This window comes from Tupaia chinensis, unplaced genomic scaffold (assembly GCF_000334495.1).
Source record: "Tupaia chinensis unplaced genomic scaffold, TupChi_1.0 Scaffold000098_3, whole genome shotgun sequence".
NCBI lineage: Eukaryota > Metazoa > Chordata > Mammalia > Scandentia > Tupaiidae > Tupaia > Tupaia belangeri.
In genome coordinates, this window is record NW_006159562.1 from 1,398,959 (window position 1) to 1,418,313 (window position 19,355).

At 43.4% G+C, this 19,355-nt stretch overlaps 1 protein-coding gene across 1 annotated transcript in view; it reads left to right on the top strand.

Annotated features, from left to right (window-relative positions):
- The window catches only part of SLC10A7 (solute carrier family 10 member 7), a 286,343-nt gene extending 268,063 nt beyond the window's left edge, over positions 1-18,280 (top strand). Inside the window, exons 11-12 of the mRNA XM_006143458.3 lie at positions 14,411-14,556; positions 17,347-18,280. Coding sequence (XP_006143520.1) covers positions 14,411-14,556; positions 17,347-17,376 — 176 coding nt within the window. The 3' untranslated portion in view covers positions 17,377-18,280. The remainder of the gene's footprint in view (positions 1-14,410; positions 14,557-17,346) is intronic.
- Positions 18,281-19,355: the final 1,075 nt, after the last annotated feature.

The window sequence follows — 19,355 nt, forward strand, 5'->3', positions numbered from 1 at the left end:
TTTTTATGCAAAAATGCATCATGACTTTTCCAATGTCCCAATACATGTAAGCAGCGGGACGGTGGCAAAACCAACGAACATCCATGTCACACGGCCTCAGACTGACAAGCTCCAAGTGTTTTTCTTCATTTATAGAAAAACAAATCTTAATAAGTCTGTAAAATTAGACAAGACTTTCCAGAGCCAGTCAGACAGGGCCAGGTCTGTGCTGGTGACCATGTTAAATATAGTCTTATGACCTTGTGCTACTTTTGTCATATAATACGAATTCTCATTCTGTTTTTTTATGTTTTTATATCCTACTAGTGTGAACATGAGCCAGATTTTCTCTTTAGGAGACTAACAACTGGTCACCCACAGCCTAGAAGAGAAAATAAGAGGAATCTTACTGCTTCCTACCCACCTTGTCTTCATAAACAGGGTGGCCTCTACTGGAAGACAGAGCCAGTATTTGAACGAAGGCTTCATGGCTCAGTTCTTTAATCCATTCTTGAATTCCCCGTTTGCTAATTACTCCTCCAGTGACTCCTGTCTGACTAGACAGACGAGGGTGTACCTCATCTTCTGAGGCAGACACCTTCGATTGGTAGAGTTAAATGTTTCAGCGTCGGCATCTGGCGAGTCGGCTCAGGCCATTCATTAAACATCTTTTCCAATCAGAACATACCTGTTTCAAAATAGGAATAACACCAGATGCTCATTTTCGTTTTTTTTCTGGCATCTTTATTTACATGAAACTTTTAGCACAGTGATAGGATTACAGCTCAGGTAAACTGACAGTTAAAACAGAATCTTTAATTTTCCTAATAGGCTAAAAATGGTCATCAACCACTCTTGTTTTCGTTTCCCCTAAATCCCAGAGAGAGAATGAGAGGCAGAGGGAGAAAGCATCCCCCAGGGGGGGCATAGGCACACCACAATCCCTTCCCGTCCTTTTCTCCATGTTGCTGGGTATTCGTGTATTCCAGCACATGTGCCCAGCACATTCAGGCTACCGGGGCCAGGACTGGAAATGCTGTCAGCCATGTGGGATCCCCCTCCTTTAACCACTAGGTTATGGATCCTGCCCACTTTTCTGTGTTAATATTATCAGGTGTCCCTTTTCCTAGGGTTCTAAGTACCCGACAAATGACCACCTCTGGCATTTCAGCTACCCAGCCTGGAGGAGAACACAGACTCCGGGCCAGTGGTTTTGTGTTATCCTCTCAGTTGTGTGTTTCAGCTGTGTAGGGCTGTGAGTACATTTTTACTTATTCGCTGCCTCTGTTTCCTCATCTGAGAAATGGGAATAACAACATTAGCTTTGCTCACATCGTGGACATGATAAATGAATGAGCAGATCTTTGTGTGCCATCAGAACAGCACCGGGCACATCATAAGCATGGTGTAACTATTTCCTCCATTCGGTTTTCTGCCTTGTCAACCAGAAATGAAAAAACAGAAATATCCATGAACTTCAGAGATGGCTTCTGAAATCCTATATAAAGCGTGAAAGACTAAAACATGAATACTGCTCTCTTTTTTTGCATCAAAAAAATATGCAAAAATGTGTCATGACTTTTCCGACAACTTAATTGTTGTAACCCTATATTTGCTCATTTTTCTCCCTCTAGGACTAATTCTTTTTGAGTAAAGGTGTATTTTTGAATTATGATTTTGAAATATGAAGGAAGAAGTCTCTCAGGAGAGTTCTGTCTAAACAGCTATTTGGCACAGCTAAATATTTACTTCCAAACTACCTCAGAAAAGAAGTCTAAGCTTGGGCCTATAGATGGCATGGAGGTTAAGGCATTGGGTCCCACATGGCTGACTACATGGTTCAAGTCTTGGACCCAGGGCCTTGAAAATCATGCCAGCAGCATATGTGTGTGTTTTCAAAATCCCCAAGAGGAAAATCGAGGATAAGGGATTGCAGTGTGGCAATCCCCCCACCCTGGGAATTTCTTACTCTTTCTCTCTCTTTCTCTCTCTGTCTCTCTTCAGCAAACACATGTATCCTATAGTAGAAACTAAAAAGAAAGAAAAAGGAAATTTGTGCTTAAGATTTTTCTAGTTGCAGAAGGGAGGAGTAGCAAGAATACAGTTCTGAGGCCCAGTGAGAAAGCAGTCCCTTATGGACAGTCAAGGGGCTGCCAGGGTCAATCTGTGGAGCGCACTTGGCTGATAGCTCCCATGTTGACTTCAAAGTGTCCTTTCCCTCTCATATGCTACCTACAGAGCTCACCACATGACGTTTTCAGGCTTTAGAGTTTGGGAATTAAGATTCCTTTGGGGCCTGCCCATTAAACTGGTGCAAGATTAGCCTGTTCTTCTGCCAGAGGTCTTGCAGAGGGGTTTGTCAGACATCTCAGAGCTGCGGCTGTTGTCTTTGTGTACCGGCCATTCGGAGATGCTGAATCAACATGGATTCCATGGACTCAACCCTGGGACGCTGAGAAAACCACTAGTGAGCTCTAATTTGCATATGTCATTTCACTGCACTTCATTTGGAATGACTCTTTGTATAAAAAGGATAAAAATATTTTCTTTTGTCTCATAAAGCAACATCTGTGCTGATGCCGTGGTAGGGTCAGACCAGAGATATTAGGGCAGGAGTTTTCAGTTAAAGTCAGGTGGACACAGAACGAATGGGGGAGCAAGGAAGATTCAGACCACTGGCCAGCCACGGTGGGCACAGGCCTGGATCCTGGCTAGTTGAAGCTAGCAGTGGATTGTGACACGAAGACCTTGTTGGGAATTTCTCTCTGTCTGTCTGTCTCTCTCGCTCTCTGAAGGAATAAATAAACTTTTGGAAAAGAAAAAGAAAAAAGAAATCCATTGAGAATGGAAACGCAGCACAATCTGTGTATTAAAATACCCCAAAGAATTTGAGCAAAAAAAACAGTTATTTTAGGTGGGGATGCAACAAGAGAAGGTCACCTGATATGTGACATCCTGTCCCCTTTCCCAGGGACTGTGCAGAAAGTTGGAAGCCAACCTTTGAAAGGCCCTAGAATAGGTTTGGGGGTCATCCTAGAACAGCCTGGACTACAGCCAGAGGGCAGCTCTGAGATCCGTGAGGACGAAACACTGCCTGGTCCAAAGAGCCACACTACAGTGCTGGGCCAAACTGATCCAGCAGGCCTCTGGTGGGTGGCAGACTACACCATCCCCATCAGCCTGAATTGGGGGTCTTCCACTTGACACCCCCTTGAGAGGCAAACGAGTTAGAATAGCCAAAGAGCTCACTGAATCCATTCTGGAGGACATTTTCCTACAGAGCAGCACTGCATCCCCCCCTTGCCCATGCCTCGCTTCTGTTATTGGATAGAGTTTGCTCGTGGCCAGCTTCGCCGTGGCCCTCTCTGTCTTCACTCCTGCGAAACGAGTGAGACCGTGAGCTCCACGGTGGCAGGGGCTTGTTGGTGTATTTGCGGCACCTGGAAGAGTGTCCATCGCTGGACTCCCACATAGTCAGCGGCAATTCAATTGTGTCATGGCCATTTTCCCCAGGGGGTGATTTCTTGCTTTCTGTCTCTCTGGCAAGTGCACGTACTCGATAGCAAAAGTCTCTCTCTAAAACAAAACAAAACAAAAACAAGAGTGTCTACCACATACAGATAATTACTTACTATTACCAGATGTGCATACTATTCATTTACTTTCATTACTTTCACCAGATGTGAAAATGAAGCTAACTTGTCTGACTACAGACCCACATCTGGTACACGGTGAGACAGAGAAAGTGAGAAATCACCCCCCAGGGAGGAAGGTCAGACAGGCTTCCGACCCAGGATTCTGACTCCAATTCACGCTTCCGAACTGCTCACCACACAGCCACCAGATACACTAAATGAGACATCCCTGCATGAAAAGACAGCTCTTATTCATGAAAACGAGCTTGCTATAGGATAATCCTAACCAAAAGCCTTTTCTAACCAAATTCCCAAACCACTGTTATACCCAATCATGGCATCATTTTGTGCTTGAGAAACTGTATAATTGCCCCTTTGGGTAGTAACTGAGAATAATCAATGCCAGCGACTGATTTTCTGTGACTATTTTGTCTCCAAAGAGAAAGCGTGTGCATGTGTGTGTGTGTATGTGCACTTGCACACATGTGTGCATGCTCTCATGTGCTCAGGCACGTGTGATGAGTAAGGGGACACAGAGACTGGCACTTAGCAATGTTTGCAGTGACTGACTGATATCCTCCAAGGGCAGCAGCCTTTCTGGGTTACCTTATAATGGAACAGATCATCCATCCCAAAGCATTTTAAAGGCAAACAAGAGCTTTCCTGAGAGATTCACCAAGTAGAAAGAGAGAATTCAAATAATAATGTGTAGGACCTTTGGATAGTAAACTTATGGATGTTTCTAACTAAGAACAAACTCAACAAAAGTGGGAAATCGCCATGACAACTGAGGAGAGAAGCAACTGGATCCCAGAGTTGCCAGCCGCTCTCCCCAGAATTCAGTGAAAAGTCTGAGCAAGCATTTAAATGGAAAACAAGTCATGTGCATTCAGTGGAGTGAAGTTTTGCAAGACAGGAAGCCAACCAGGTGCTTAGAGTCTACTATGTCTTAGCTAAGTGGGAAAGTAAGTGCAATATTAGACTTCTTAAGAAACAGAAGGATCTGGGCTGTAATAGTAAGGAAAACAATTGCAGCTCCCAGAAGCTCTATGGGAGAGGAGAGTTCAGTAGAGGGAGGGTGGGAGGGGCTCAGGGAAAAAAAAAACTCTTCACAGATAAAAGACTAAAGCTTTCAGTTGAGGGCCAGCAGATGGCGTCGTGTTTTAGGCACTGGACTCCCACATGGCTGGACCTGGCAGTTAGAAACTCACAGACAAGAGTGCATGCATGCCCAAAATCCCAAGAGGAGAAGAGAATGCAGTGTGATCATCCTCCTGGGGGGGTGATTTCTTACTTTCTCTATCTCTCACCAGTGAGCACATGTGCTCTATAGCCAAAATCTCTCAAAAAAAAAAACAAAAAAGTTCTCAATTGAAAATGATGTTTATGGTAATATTCTTGATTTGATTATGCCATACTAAATTTGTGCCTTGGAAAATATATTGTGTGCTATAGGAATATACAATGATCAAATGTAAATAGCAAATCATAAAATTAAAGACTATGTGTGTGTGTGTGTGTGTGTGTGTGTGTGTGTGTATATATATATGTATATGTAGGTATGTGTATACACACACACACACATAAAGACACAAAGGGTGCTTTTTAATATAGCCCTTGTCTTCCTTCACACTTCAATACTCATTTAAATTTTGTCCTTTGCTCATCCAGTTTCTTTCCTTCTTGCCACATCAAATATATTTTTGCCCTGTGAAACATAATCCTCTCCCAGAGGGGTATGTGAATGCATTCTCTTTAAAGTCTGGTGAAGCAACTAGTATTTGTTCTAAATCCCATCTTCTTCAGCATAGGGAACATTACTTTAGCACTCGTTCTTAAAAAAATCACTCATGTATGTATTGAGTTCCAACCTTGTGCTTAAACATTGTAGGAGATTAAAATGAAAATATAATACTTTGCCTATGTTCAAGAGAAACCAAAACCTACACAAAGGATAATAATGGCGACATAATCAAATGCAAGATTATGTGATGCCACTAGGAAGAAAGCCTTTCTTCTGCAAAAGATAAAGGAATCAGTAAGAAGGCCACCTTTGTGATGGAGGAAAAGATAAAACTGGACCTTGATGGAACCTGTAAGCCCTAGGTACATGGGGAGAAGGGACAATATCCAGGTAGGACTTGGCTTTTACAAAAACCAGACAGTGCTAGACTTGAGCCTGGGACAGCAACTAACAATTCAAAGTTGAGTTTAATGAAATCAACGTAGCTTCGTGATTGAAAGTAAATACACTGAGGTCCATTCTGCTTCTACCTCCTACCAGGTGTTCGAGTTAGGCGTGATACTCGTAAGTGCTCTAAACCTCAATTTTCCCATCTTTCAGTGAGAAGACTGCTACCTACTTCATAGGGTTATTGTACAAATTAAAGGAGATAATGCAGTCAAAACTCATAGCATGGAGTAGTATTTACACAATTAGTAGTAATAGTAATTTTTTTAAAATTTTTTGCCAGAGGCCACAAACGCTCACCAGAGGGAGACAGAGAGAGAGAAAGAGAAAGTGAGAAAGCACTCGCCTTGGGAAATGGTCATGCCACAGTCTCTTCTCCATTTTCCCTTCCTTTCAGGGTTCTGGACTTGCATGCACATGTGTGTTTCTCAATCCCCCAGGTTCAGGACTCAAACCACATGGTCAGCTATGTGGGATGGCTGTCTTAACCACCACGCCATGAGCTGGCCCAGTAATTGTTTTATACTGAAGTTGAATGGACAGAGGATTTGATGAATGAGCACTGAAAAGTCATTGCAGTTCTTGAATAGAGTGTTGGCTTTAATTAATGTGGGTTTGGGGAAGATTAATCTGGCTGGAGTCTGTAGGATTGATGAGGGGAAGAAACTGAACACAAGGAGGTACATCAGGAGATCTGATTTTGTGAGGAACTGAATTATGAAGATGGCAGTGAAGACTGGGTAAAAGGGAATGGTTAATGTGGAGGAAAGCATCTACTTGATCCAGAGACAGAGAGGCAAATGGGATCTGTCACAATGATCCCCCAAGCTTTGAGTTGAAGAAACTGTGTAAGTTAGTGACAGTAGGAGTTGCCCTAGGCCATGCTGGCCTGAAAACTGCACCCACTCATCCCAGGCCCTAGTCTGTGTAGAACAGTAACTCACAATAGCAGGAACCCCAAAGTAATTTTAAATTTTGCCAGAGAATGTGTGTGCTCGCTGGAGGAAGAGAGAGACAGAAAGAGATATCACTCTCCCATGGGGAATGGTCACACCACAATCTCTTCTTCATTTCTCCCTCCCTTTGGAACCCTGGGCAGGTAGGCACACACACCTGGCATGTTTCTTAAGCTTCCGGGTCCAGAACTCTAACTACCCAGTCAGCCTCATAGGATCCAGTCGCCCAATTATCACACCATGGGCTGACTCCCCCCACCCCGCCCTGCCAAGTATTCTTGGAATGAGTAAGGGTATACATGAATGAATCACGAGACAGTCATGCACCTACAGGATGTGTTTGAACAACGACATAAAGTGGATCATTTTGGTATGGTCAACAGTAGAGCAGCCTTCAGTCGGGGTTAAATCAAAGTCCACATTTAATCCAGGAAGAAAAACATCCATTTCTGCAGGAAGAATTCGAGACCATCCACCCAATAGAAAGTAGTCATTGTTCCAACTCTGATACAAAGGGAGTTTTCTTATTCAGAGAACATAAAATAAACATATTTAAAATGGGGGGGGGAGGATCTTGTTCTTGTACATATTGTTTTATCCTTTCCATCCTGGGTATAGGATAAAAGAAAACCCTTACTTGCTTGTTAGAAGAAAAAAGCTCTTACTTGAAGTTCCTACTTGGCATATGTCAGTTGAAAGCCCTGCTTATGGAATGTGCCGCAGTGTCAAACTCTGTTGGATAATTTTAGACGAATGTGTCATGTGTGACATGGAAATATGGCATGCTGTACATTAGTGATTTCCCAAGTGTTTGGATCAGGTAGTAATGTGCTGAGAAAGTGCTCTTCATCTATCCACACAGTGTACTTGTAGAGCAACGGGGAAATGCTTTCGGTGGAAATTACTTTAGTCAGAAAAAGAATCCATTTACAATATGCGCCTTCTAACATCTTTCAGACAATGCATTGTATTAAAGAGGCATTTTTTGATTAATGTTTTATAAACATTTTTCAGCATGACAGCTTAAAGTCCCTGTAAAATTGTAAATGCGTGCATAGTGTTCACTTCCATAAAGTCAAATGCCATCTCATAAAGTCTAGTTGAATCCTGTCAACCATGGTGACACAGCATCAGTACCTGGGAGCATTAAAATTAATTTGCTTCATTTATATTACTGCAGTGATAGCAAGATGAAAAGAGTCCTAGATTTAAATTTTACTTTAAAAAGAAAACTCTTTCTAGTAAGTTTGTTTGGGTTTTTAAATTATTGCTATTTTTTGTTTCTAATTAGCGAATGGAGTGGAAATGGAGTGATAGTCGGCTCAGTAACTTTATGATGGAATAGGGAAAAACACACAAAATCATTCAATCAGCACACTCTTTAGTTTGTTTGGGTTTTTAAATTATTGCTATTTTTTGTTTCTAATTAGCGAATGGAGTGGAAATGGAGTGATAGTCGGCTCAGTAACTTTATGATGGAATAGGGAAAAACACACAAAATCATTCATTCAGCACACTCTTTCCTGAGCGCCTCGCGTTTGCTCAGAGATGAAGGAAAAATCGTCGCTGACCCTGCAAAGCCTGAAACTTGGTGAGAGAAACCCACAAAGAGGCCGTAGTAATAAGGACAGTAAGTGCAGGGCTTCCGGGGAGCAGGGAGGATCCAAAAGCCAGCTCAGGAATGTTGAGGATGGCTTCCAGAAAGAGGTAACTCAGGAACTGAGAGCTAAAGGGTTGGAGAGTTGTACAGGTCAAGATGAGGCTGATGGACAGTCTAGACAAAGGACCTAGAGATGCAAAGGCCTAGAGACAGATGGAGCTGGCGTGAGGGCCAGGTTGAGTGGGAGGAACCATGAGGTACTCATTGTGGCTGGAGTGCAGAGTTTGAAGAGCAGAGGAGTGACTTGCAGAGGGAGGAAGGGCAAAGGTCAGGGCCAGGTCACCTTGTACGCCACACTGAAGAGCCTCTCCCGTGTTGAGTTCCTGCTTGATGACATAATCAGATTTGCACTTTAGGGTGCTCCCTCTGGTCACAGAGTGGAAAATGGCTTGGACAGGACAAGCCTAGAGGCAGAGAGGCTGAGGTTGAGAGAGTGTGGGAAGCGCATCCCAGAGCAGACAATGCTCCCCAGGAAGGTGGTGGGGGCGGCAGTGTGGGTGGGCACTGAAGTGCCCAAGTAAGTTATGCAATGCAGTCAGGTCACATTCTGCTTCCCAGCATGCCTAGCTCTTACACAGAGGAGTTAGTTACTCAGTTACATGAGTGCTAGTTGAGTGACTAAGTGAGGGATCATTATTAAAAAATGAGCAAAGAGGACAAAAGAGCAGAGAATTTCAGAGGCATCTGAAGCAAGAGGTACAGCTAATTTGCTCTGATTTGATTTGAAGATAAAATTTTGCCCAGTTCATGGGCAAGATGAAGACGTCAGAATGTGGTGAGGGTGGTGGCTTTTAGGAAGTTTCCACCTTCTCTCTATTCGGTTTCCAATTGGCCAGACAATGTTGGACACAGGGCAGAGATGCCCTAAAGCAGAGGGAACAAACTCAGCACTTCCAAATGATGCCACGGTCGCATGGAACACTCTCACCTGAAAAGTTAGTCTCCCTCTGTTTGTCCAACTTCCCTCTCTACTCTGACCTCGGAGAAAATGAAAACCCTCTGAGTCAGAGCTCTACTGGGACCACAGGGGAGGGAGGTGAAGAAGAGACTGGAAGAAAGCTGTAAAAAGGAAAGTCAAGATGAATAGGAACTTGTAAAAAAAATTCCTCATTGAAAAGGAAAGTAGGGTGGCACATATGCTCTGTAGAATACTATTCAGCTATTAAGAACAACACAACCCTGGCTTTTGACAGAAAGTGGAAGAATATGGAAGATTTACTGCTGAGTGAAGCAAACCAGACTATGAGAGAGACACTGTATGTCCCCACTTAATATATACCGAATGTCTGCACTCTATAACTGAAACTCACGGGCTAAAGGATGTACAAACACAAGAGGTGGATGTGAATGCCAGAGGAGGAGTGGGGGCTGGGGAAGAACATTTGGAGGAGGGATACAAAGACAGCATTGTTGAGACGGGGAGGTAGTGTTGTTATATTTTGATCAACTCAACCGGAAGAAATATTCATATATTGAAATGATCACCTTGTAAGCTAAATAATGTGACTGAATGTATTTTTAAAAATGTAAATAAAGAGAGAGAAAGAAAGAAAGAAAGAAAAAAAGAAAGAAAGAAAGAGAGAAAGAAAGAAAGAAAAAAGAAAGAAAAGGAAAGTAGGTAACTGAATGGTCAGAGAGTGAAATAGGTTTTAAGACTGAAGCTGACTTGGTGGCCTGGTGGTTAAGGGAGCCAGATCCCACATGGCTGACTACACAATTCGAGTCTCTGACCTGAAGGTTTGAAAAACATGCTTGGCATTTGTGCATGTGTGCCCAAAATCCCCAAAAGAAGGAGAAATAGAAAAGAGATTGCGGTATGACCATCCCTCACTGGGGGATGCTTCCTCCTCTCCATCTCTCTATCTCTCTGTCTCTCTCTGGTGAGTGCACATGCTCTTTAAGACCAAGGAAAAATAGGGGTTCCCAAAACAAATAATCATCTGACTTGGATCACTGGAGGGTCCCTCCCCTTGCCACATGATTGACTTGTGAATATTTGAGTGACACAGGACATGCTAAAGGACTTGGGCCTTGATCCCTGAAAACTAAGGGTTTTGTTGTTGTTTTTTTTTTCCCTCTGATATATTGCTTTCAATCATATTTTTAACATTAGTCCCAAAGAGGCGGTGATAGGAAATTTGATTAATGACTAGCAAAAGGGTATTGCAGGCACACGAAGTGGTAGGGGAAAGTCCTGCCTAATTTGACAACTGTATGCAACAGCTGCCAGTCACTATGTGTCCCCACCCTTTCTCAAGGAAGGCAGATGTCTGTCATATAGGACAAGGCAGGAAGAGGACTACCAAGGTCCTTCAGGGAAACAGAATCCACCCCTGTGGAATAGGGAATTGCTCCAGTGCAAGAAAACCCAAATATCTGCAGGGAGAGTGAATGAAGCTGGGACAAAGGGAGGTAGTTGGGGTTCTCAACCCCGGCTTGAAGGAAGAAGGGGAAGAACCAAGACTTGAATCCCCAAGGAGGGGCACTGCCCTTCCAGGGCTGGTAACTCTCAGGGGCACATGGAGCCACAGGCTGGAGCCAGCCGCCCCGCCCCACAAAGCTGTTGTTGCTGGAAACCCCTCTCCAGCTCCAGCCTCCCTCCAGCGCCCCTACTGCAGGACCTTGCGGGAAGCGTCTAAACAGAGAACTGATGTTGCATGGCCCCAGCCCCTTCATGGGAGCGGTGAGCCAAGGGTGTGTTTAAAGATGAGAGGTAAGGGCCCAGCAGGTGGCATGGTGGTTAAGGGGACTGAACTCTCACATGGCCGACCACAGTTCAAATCCCAGACCTGGTGGCTCACCTTCTCACTTTCTCTTTCTCTTACTCTGTCAGGTGGCATGGCGGTTAAGGCGCTGGATTCCCAATCATGGTTTGAGTCCTGGACCCAGCAGCTTGAAAATCACAACAAATAAATAGATAAATAAATAAATGTTTCATTAAAAAAAGAAAAGAAGAAAAAGATAATGTCAGTGAAGAGCTGAAGAGCCAGCACAGGGCGCAAAGAGAGTTTCATACACATTAATGTTAGAGTCCATAAAAGGTAAAGGTCATGAACGTACCAGAAGATGCTCGAAGATAAGACTAGGCTATGTCTTTGGATCCATGGCCCCTGCTCCTGTTAGCAGCAGCCCAAGCAGTGGCTTACTTTTCACCTCATGCAGCCACAGGGACATGCTGCAGTGGAGCTGCTCCTCAAAGTATTTCCAAGGCTCCAAGGAGAGTGAGTTCCAGAGCTGCATTATTGCTCTGACCCCAGATGAGAACTAGAAATGCAGAGGCTGAGTTGCAGTCTGGACTCCACCAATGGAAGTTTCCCGAGCCCTGCTTTCCTTCGTTTCTCTCATCAGTTATGGAAGGTTAGCAGGAGACTTAGTTCAGTTACTGCGGGAACAGGGCAGAACACATCACGTCATAATCCCTCGGTCCCTGTTAACATTTAACATTACTATTTTTATTGTTATCTGCATTGCCTGCTTTATCACTTCCAAGCAAATTGTTTATGTTGCTTATATTTAGATGTGTTGTATAGTTTGCGATCAGTTCTCTTTATTGTTGTTTACTTATCGTAGCAGCAACTCCTGGGGCTGTTCCTGTGGCTTTTCTTTTGAGCTCACTTAAGCTTGCTGAAAAATTACACAGAACCGGATTTTGTTTTTCCTGATAGATTTTTGCTATAGGGCACATGTGATTTCCAGAGAAAGAGAGACAGAGACAGAGAGGAAGTGAGAAATCACACCCCGGGGGATGGCCATACCACAGTCCCTTCTCCTCTATTCTCCTTTCAGGATTTGGGCACGCACACACATGTGCCCCACGTCAGTTTCAAGTCACTGGGTCTAGGACTTGAACCACAATCAGCCATGTGGGAATCCAGCACCTTAACCACCATACCAACTGCTGGCTCCTCAGAACCCAGATTCTTAGCCAAGAAAGGAAAGTTCGGATGATTTAGCCCAGCAGCCTTAGTCCTCAAATTTGGGTTCAGAAAGCCCTGCTCGTATCATTTTTAGGGACAGAGTATCTCCCTGTGTCCGTCACTCTCTTCTTTTACACACACTTTTTCTCCACCCCTATCCTTCAACTCCTTAGCATCAACTCTTTGGGCCAAGGAATGACTAAAATCTCTTAGAAACAGGAGAAGTTCTAATTAGGTCTTTTTGTTTGTTTTTGTTTGTTTTTGTTTTTGTCTTTGCAATAGGGTGTGTGCACATTCCAGGAGAGAGGCTGTGAGAGAGAAAGTGAGAAAAAACATCCCCCGCCCCAGAAGATTGTCACATTGCAATCCCTTCTCCTCCATTCTTCTCCTGGGAGTTTGGGCACACATACACACACACTCACCCAGAATGAGTTTGAAGCTGCCAGATCCGGGAATTGAACCATGCTTGGCCACGTGGGAATCCAGCACTTTTTCCACCACACCACCTGCTGGCCCCATATTCAGGTCTTAATATCCTTTCATTATTATAACTTCCCTAAGTTATAGTATCAGATCCTGCTTTTCCATAAGAAATGGATGTTTACAGCTTATTATTTTTGAACCAGAAAACTCTTTTATTTTATTATTATTTTTTAATGTTATTGTGAAGGCAGAAACTGCAAAAAATCTCAGCATGTACTTTGGGAGCTCTAAGAGAGACTTTATGTTTGGGAAGAGTTGAGTGCTTTCGTTTTATAGCGGTGATATGCGAGGCTGTGAAAAGGAAAGCAGCCATGAAATACATTTTTGCATAAAGGTTTGAAATTTATTAGAAGGTAAAAATAATTGAAAAAGCTGAGCGTTCCTCGTTGTGTTATAATAAAATGTTATTTATGTCCCAGCGTTGCGCACGTTTAGGACCTTGGGTCCTTTTCCAAAGCCATTCTCAAGGAAACAAGAAGAAAGCTAAGCTAATAAAGCTATCCAGTTGAAAAAGGCTGACATGGGTACACAGCAATTCTGAAACCCTTGGCCATATGAAAACAATTGGTAGTAACAGTAAAACTGCTAGTGTCTGGATTTCATTCGTTAGAGAAGCTCTCTCTTAAACAGCTGCTTCCAAAATAGACTAACCCTGCCCTTGGTAGAAAACAGTGGTAGACTGGCTAAGTAGTACTCATTGATTTGAGTTCCATTAAGAGCTCTACTGTGGGGTTTAAACATTCAGTGTTAATTTTACAATTCACCTGCCGTATACAAAATTGCACAAGCCTTGCTTGACAATTGGAAAGCACTTTGAGATCCTCGGTGCCAAAAGAGAACATGTGAAAGCTTTTGTTACTGTTCGTTTGACTGAAGTACCCTCCTACTTATGAAAGTCTATACCGTAGATTATGTTCCATTTTCTTTCACCCCACAAAAGTGAGCTCTGGGCCTCCGCAAGGTTGCCAGGCAGATCTCCCTATAGACCAATAGACTGTCCCATGCTTTACCAATATTTTTTAGTCTTTTTTTGTTTTGTTTTGTTTTAAGATTTTTGCTATAGGGCGTATGCACTTGCCAGAGAGACAGAAAGTGAGACATTACTCCCCAGGGGTGATGGCCATGCTGCAATTCCTTCTTCCTCATTTTGAGCACGTACCTACCCACACCAAGTGTGTTTCAAGCCACCAGGTCCAGGATTCGAACCACAGTCAACCATGTGGAAGTCCAGCACCTGAACCACTATGCCACCTGATGGCCCTCACAGCCTTCTTGAAACAACTTTATTACACACGATATTCTCTCTCCTTCTGAGATAGACCACAAATTAGCATGGAGAGTTACTGGTGTCCTCAGAGATCACCCTTTTCACTTCAATCTATTCGAGTTAGAGCTTAGAGCTTTGTTTAGGGAGAGGAAGATGGGAAGATTTGGTGACTCATTTGAGACCTTCTCATTTCAGTTCTGGGAATACCTTTGGGGAACTTTGGTAATAACCTATTCCAAAATTCTGATTTTAATGGAGCGTGTCTTCAAATGGATGGCAAAGTGAATCTGCCTCTAGGTTTTCTGTCTCGTTTGCTCGTCAGGAATCCCCATGCTGAAGATCGTGTTTGCGGGCCACGAGCACCTCTCTTTGATATCCGTTCCCTTGCTCATCTATCACCCAGCTCAGATCCTCCTGGGAAGCGTGTTGGTGCCAACGATCAAGTCTTGGATGGTGTCAAGGCAGAAGGTGAGACTCTAGAAAGATCATCTGTAGATCCGAATTAGATCGAAATGAGGTTCCTGAGTGTGAACAGGTCATGCCCTTCAGCTTTCGCTAACTAGTCCTCGTTTTCAAGTACGTGTGTTCTTAACCAGGTACAATAATGGTACGTTGGTACATTCCAATTTGAACAAGAGAGTTGAGGATTAAGTATTTTGAATTGTTATAAAAGACACTTATACTTCAAATACTGCATTTGAAAGTTTTTTTTTTCCCTAGAGGGTGTGTGTGCTCCCCAGAGAGAGAGACAGAGAAAGGAGAAAGCACACCCCCTGCTCCCGTCCTACCATGAGGAATGGCCACGTTGCAATCCCTTCTCCTCCATTTCTCCCTCCTTGTGGGATTTTGGAAATGTGTATACATATACTTGGCATGTTTTTTAAGATGCCAGGTCTGAGATTTGAACCCTGTGGTCACCCATGTGGGATCCAGCTGTGTGAACCACCAAGCCACAGAACCAGCCCTTAAAAACTCTTCTTAATTTGTTTCCAGTAAGGGCATGTTGCATGGAGTAAAGTTTTTCTAAACATACTCGAAACAGGTACCCGCTCTGCCCCAGGGCCCCACCCACTCTTTACACTGTGTCCTGACTTTGTGTGCCTTTCTAAATAGGATAGGACCTGGCTTTATCCAGAATACCGTACTTCATTTTTGTTTTTGTTTTTTTTCTAGACCTATAATAACTTCTATGAATGGCAAGACTATGTTTTGGCTTTAACAATATAAAATTTAAACAGCAAAGGAGTGTTCCTTTAATCACACTTAACTTTAGCATCTCATTCCATGGTAAATCTCTGTGGACTTGATTTCTTGAAGTAGCAACCAAAATAAAGGAAACTAAGTGATTCCCAAGAGGTTGGATGATGATGGGGCCAGCAGGTAGAGTAGTGGTTAAGGCGCTGGACTCCCACCTGGTTGACCACAATTCAAATCCTGGACCTAGTGGCTTGAAACTCATGCCAGGATCATGTATGTGCCTGTCCCAAATCCCTAGGGCAGAATGGAGGAGAAGGGATTGCAGTGTGGCCAGCCACCCTCAGGGGTGATTTCTTACTTTCTCTCCCTCTGTCTCTCCAGTGAGCACACATGCCCTAGAGCAAAAAAAAAAAAGAAAACCTCTCTCTAAAAATAAAGAAGTTGGAATGATACATAAAACACGGTAGCTGTGATGGAGCTGGCCTGGGCTTGGGCTTGTAGGACTTGGTTTTGTCTATAAACGAGGCAGCAACTGTTACCAGATGTGTGGAAAGAAGAGCCATGCAGCAGCAAAGTGCTTGTGCCATGTCCTTATATCCTGAGAAAGAAATAGCTACGGTACCTCCCACTGAGCTCTGTGCATGCTAAGCAGAGCCATCCTGCACCCAGGACAGGGGATGGATTTTTTTTTTTTATTTTTTAAGTTACAAGAGGCATACACACTCGCCAGAGAGAGGCAGAAGGAAAGAGAGAGAGGAAAAGAGGGAAAGCAAAAGCACATCCCGTGAGGGATCGTCACACGGCCTTGACCAGGTTCTGAGTCCCCTACCCAGAGTTGGTGAAGGTACTTTACTACCTTACCTTGTTTTGTTTTGAGAGCTCTTTGGACGCATGCACTCACTGGAGAGACAGAGAGACAGAAGGCAAGAAATAATCCCCCTTTCTCCATTTTCCTGTCAGGATTTAGAGCACACATGCACACATGCCTGGTATGAGTTTTAAGCCACCAGGTCCGGGACTCAAACTGTGGTCAGCTATATGGGAGTCCAGTGATGGAAACATTACACCATCTGCTGGTCCCCATTTTAGTACCTTTCTGTTTCTTCTACTATTGATCCCCTTTGAAAACTTCCATTCTACATTTGTTTATGTTTATCAATGGATCTGTGCATATTTGGTCAGAATTTGTACCTATCAATTTGACAAAGAGTGAAGAAAATTACTTGTCCATCCTGATACTCTTTTCAATAATATGCAGCATAGTAAACACCATATTACTCAGTGATTTCCCCTACTAAATATTTAAGAGCTCTGGAGTTTATACTACAGGGTAACAGGAGTGTTTCCAAAAAGACTCAATTATCTGATGTTCATTTCCCTTTGCACAAAAACCAACTCCAAACCAAGGGTCCATGGCTAATATAGAATAATCCAGAAGGCCTGGAGTATAACCATCACATTTGACTTCTAGAATAAATAAACAGAGTCATCCTCAGGACCTCCATAAAGCACCTCTTCTGCTTTGCAAGCAATCCTGACTGAGACCCAAGGCCGCCAAGTGGTGCCCATGGGACAGGAGGAGTAGCCAGATGAGACTGAGGGAGATGACAGAGTCTGCTGGCCAGGGAAGAGTGCGGGAAAATGTTTGTATCCAGAGGTTTGGATGAGTAGTTCTATAATGCTATCTGGGTGGACCTCTTCTTCCAGCTAATAGCATAAATTCTGTGGTATTAATTTTTTTTTGAGAGGTTTTTGCTGTAGGGCGCGTGTGCTTGCCAGACAGACAGAGAGAGACAGAGAGATAGAAAGCGAGAAATCACCCCCCAGGTGGGATGGCCACGCCGCAATCCCTTGTCCTCCATTCTCCTCTTGGGATCTTGGGCACGCACGCACACACGCCCAGTGTGAGTTTAAGCCACCGGGTCCGGGACTCGAACCGCGGTCAACTACATGGGAGTCCAGCGACATAGCCATTACGCTAACTGCTGGTCCCTGTGGTATTAACCGATCCCCTCCCTCACAGATATTGTCCAACTCCGAACCTGTTTTCCTTTCTCGTAGGGAGTGAAGTTGACGAGGCCAACCGTATAATGAAGGAGGCGACTTCCCGTAGCAGTGTACATATGTACAGGATTGTACAGACCAACAACTCCGAAGACTTGTACTTGTGAATGTTGCTTCGATGCATATTTTATTTTTTTACGGAACTACGATATACCTGTTTAAGTGCCTTAAAATGTAGTTGACAAGAGCATTACTCCCCGAACAGACTTTGTTGGTTATTGCCAGGGGTGGTATCGTCTCTTGGAGTTCGTCCTTTTTTCTAACCCAAGAAAACAGTCGTCGTCAGTGACAAAAAGCAGACACACATCTTGTGCACCCCCTTTGGTGCAATGCAACTCTAGACTAGTTGCTGTAATGTTGGAAATGAGGTCACACCATCAGGAAAATGTCCTTCTGGTGACAGTGAACATTTCCAAAGTCGTATTCACGCGTACTTTGATTTACTGTGTGATTCTTTTTTTTCTACAACTGTGACATGCCTCTTCCCTAGCAACTCAGCAGGGGTCACGGATTGAATAGATGCTGAAAAGCACACGATATCTGCATTCCTTGACATCATTTTTTTAGACATTCCTTCAAATACCTTCCACACAGAAATTCCTCAGCCCCATTACAAGAGATTGTGGTGTTATGTGTCTTAAATTTATTATAAGCTGCTTCAAAGGAAGGGCCTGATGTTTGAGTTATGAGTGAAGTATGTGAAGTTTTGAGGTAAACTACAGGATTTGGTTTTCAGGGTTTCTAAATCATAGAGCTCAATGTGTTTTTTCTTCTTTCTTCCCTCGTTTCTCCCTTTCTTTTTTTCCAGCACACTTGCTCACTCGTAGCAGCCAAAACATGAGACACAGAAACAAGGCGGGCAGTTTGAGAGCAGTGACAATTAATCATGGATTATATTCCACATTCCACAATGGAGACCAAAATTCTTTTCCTGTTACACAGACATGCTGAGCACTTTCCAAATTACCCTCTTCAGCCAGAGCAGCCTGTTACATCCTCGAATTAAACACACTGAATGCATTGAAAACGATTGCCTAATGAGAATTTCCTTGACAGATTTGACAATTGTGTGCAACACGTTTAATAGTGTTTTTTTTTTCTTTTTGCCATAGGATGTAAGTGCTCACCAGAGAGAGAGAGACAGAGAGAGGGAAAGTAAGAGATCATCCCCCGCACACACCCAGAGAGGGGTGGCCTTGCTGCAATCCCTTCTCTTCTAGTCTCCTTTCAGGATTTTAGACACAACACACACTTGCACAGCATGATTTTCAAGCCACCTGGTCTGGGACTCAAACCACGGCTGGCCATCTGGGAGTCCAGCGACTTAACGGCCATACCACCTGCTGGTCTTGTTTGCAACATTAAAAAAAAAAAAAAAACTTATATTGTTCTTATGAATAAGTGAAAAAATAAAGGTCATGGATGTAAATGCATGTTACATATACCCATTCTGTCTAGCCAGATGGGAAGAAAAAGTAGCACAGACAATGCAAAACAATTCATTAACCCAAATGATCAGTAAAACTAGTTCCTATTTGGGCATCAGTTATTAAAGGAGTCTCCAGCATTTGCTTGGACTGTGACTGGATCCAAATGAGAAGAGAGCGATGTGGAGAATTAAGGGACACTTTCTCCGTGTTTCCTGCCCACCATCCTGTCACATCCTCTCTCCATGACTTTCTTGATGTGACAGACAATATCAACACCCTGGGTCTCATCGAGGCCGCGCTAGAGCCTCCGCCACTGTTTTTGTTGTTGTTTACGCACACAACAAAAATAATTTCTTAGAAACTCACCAAGTTTATCCGTGGTGTAAATTTATATTCTTGTTACTACCCAGGTCTCATCTTTTGTTACTTCTGACTCATTTCAATGTCATTGACCCTGATGAATTTCACAAAAGTTATTCTAAGGGTCAAATTTTAAGGTGAGAGCCAGGCCCTGCAAAAAAAAAAAAAAAATCTACACAGACTATAGTTTTCACTGGGATCATGAATTTTACTTGT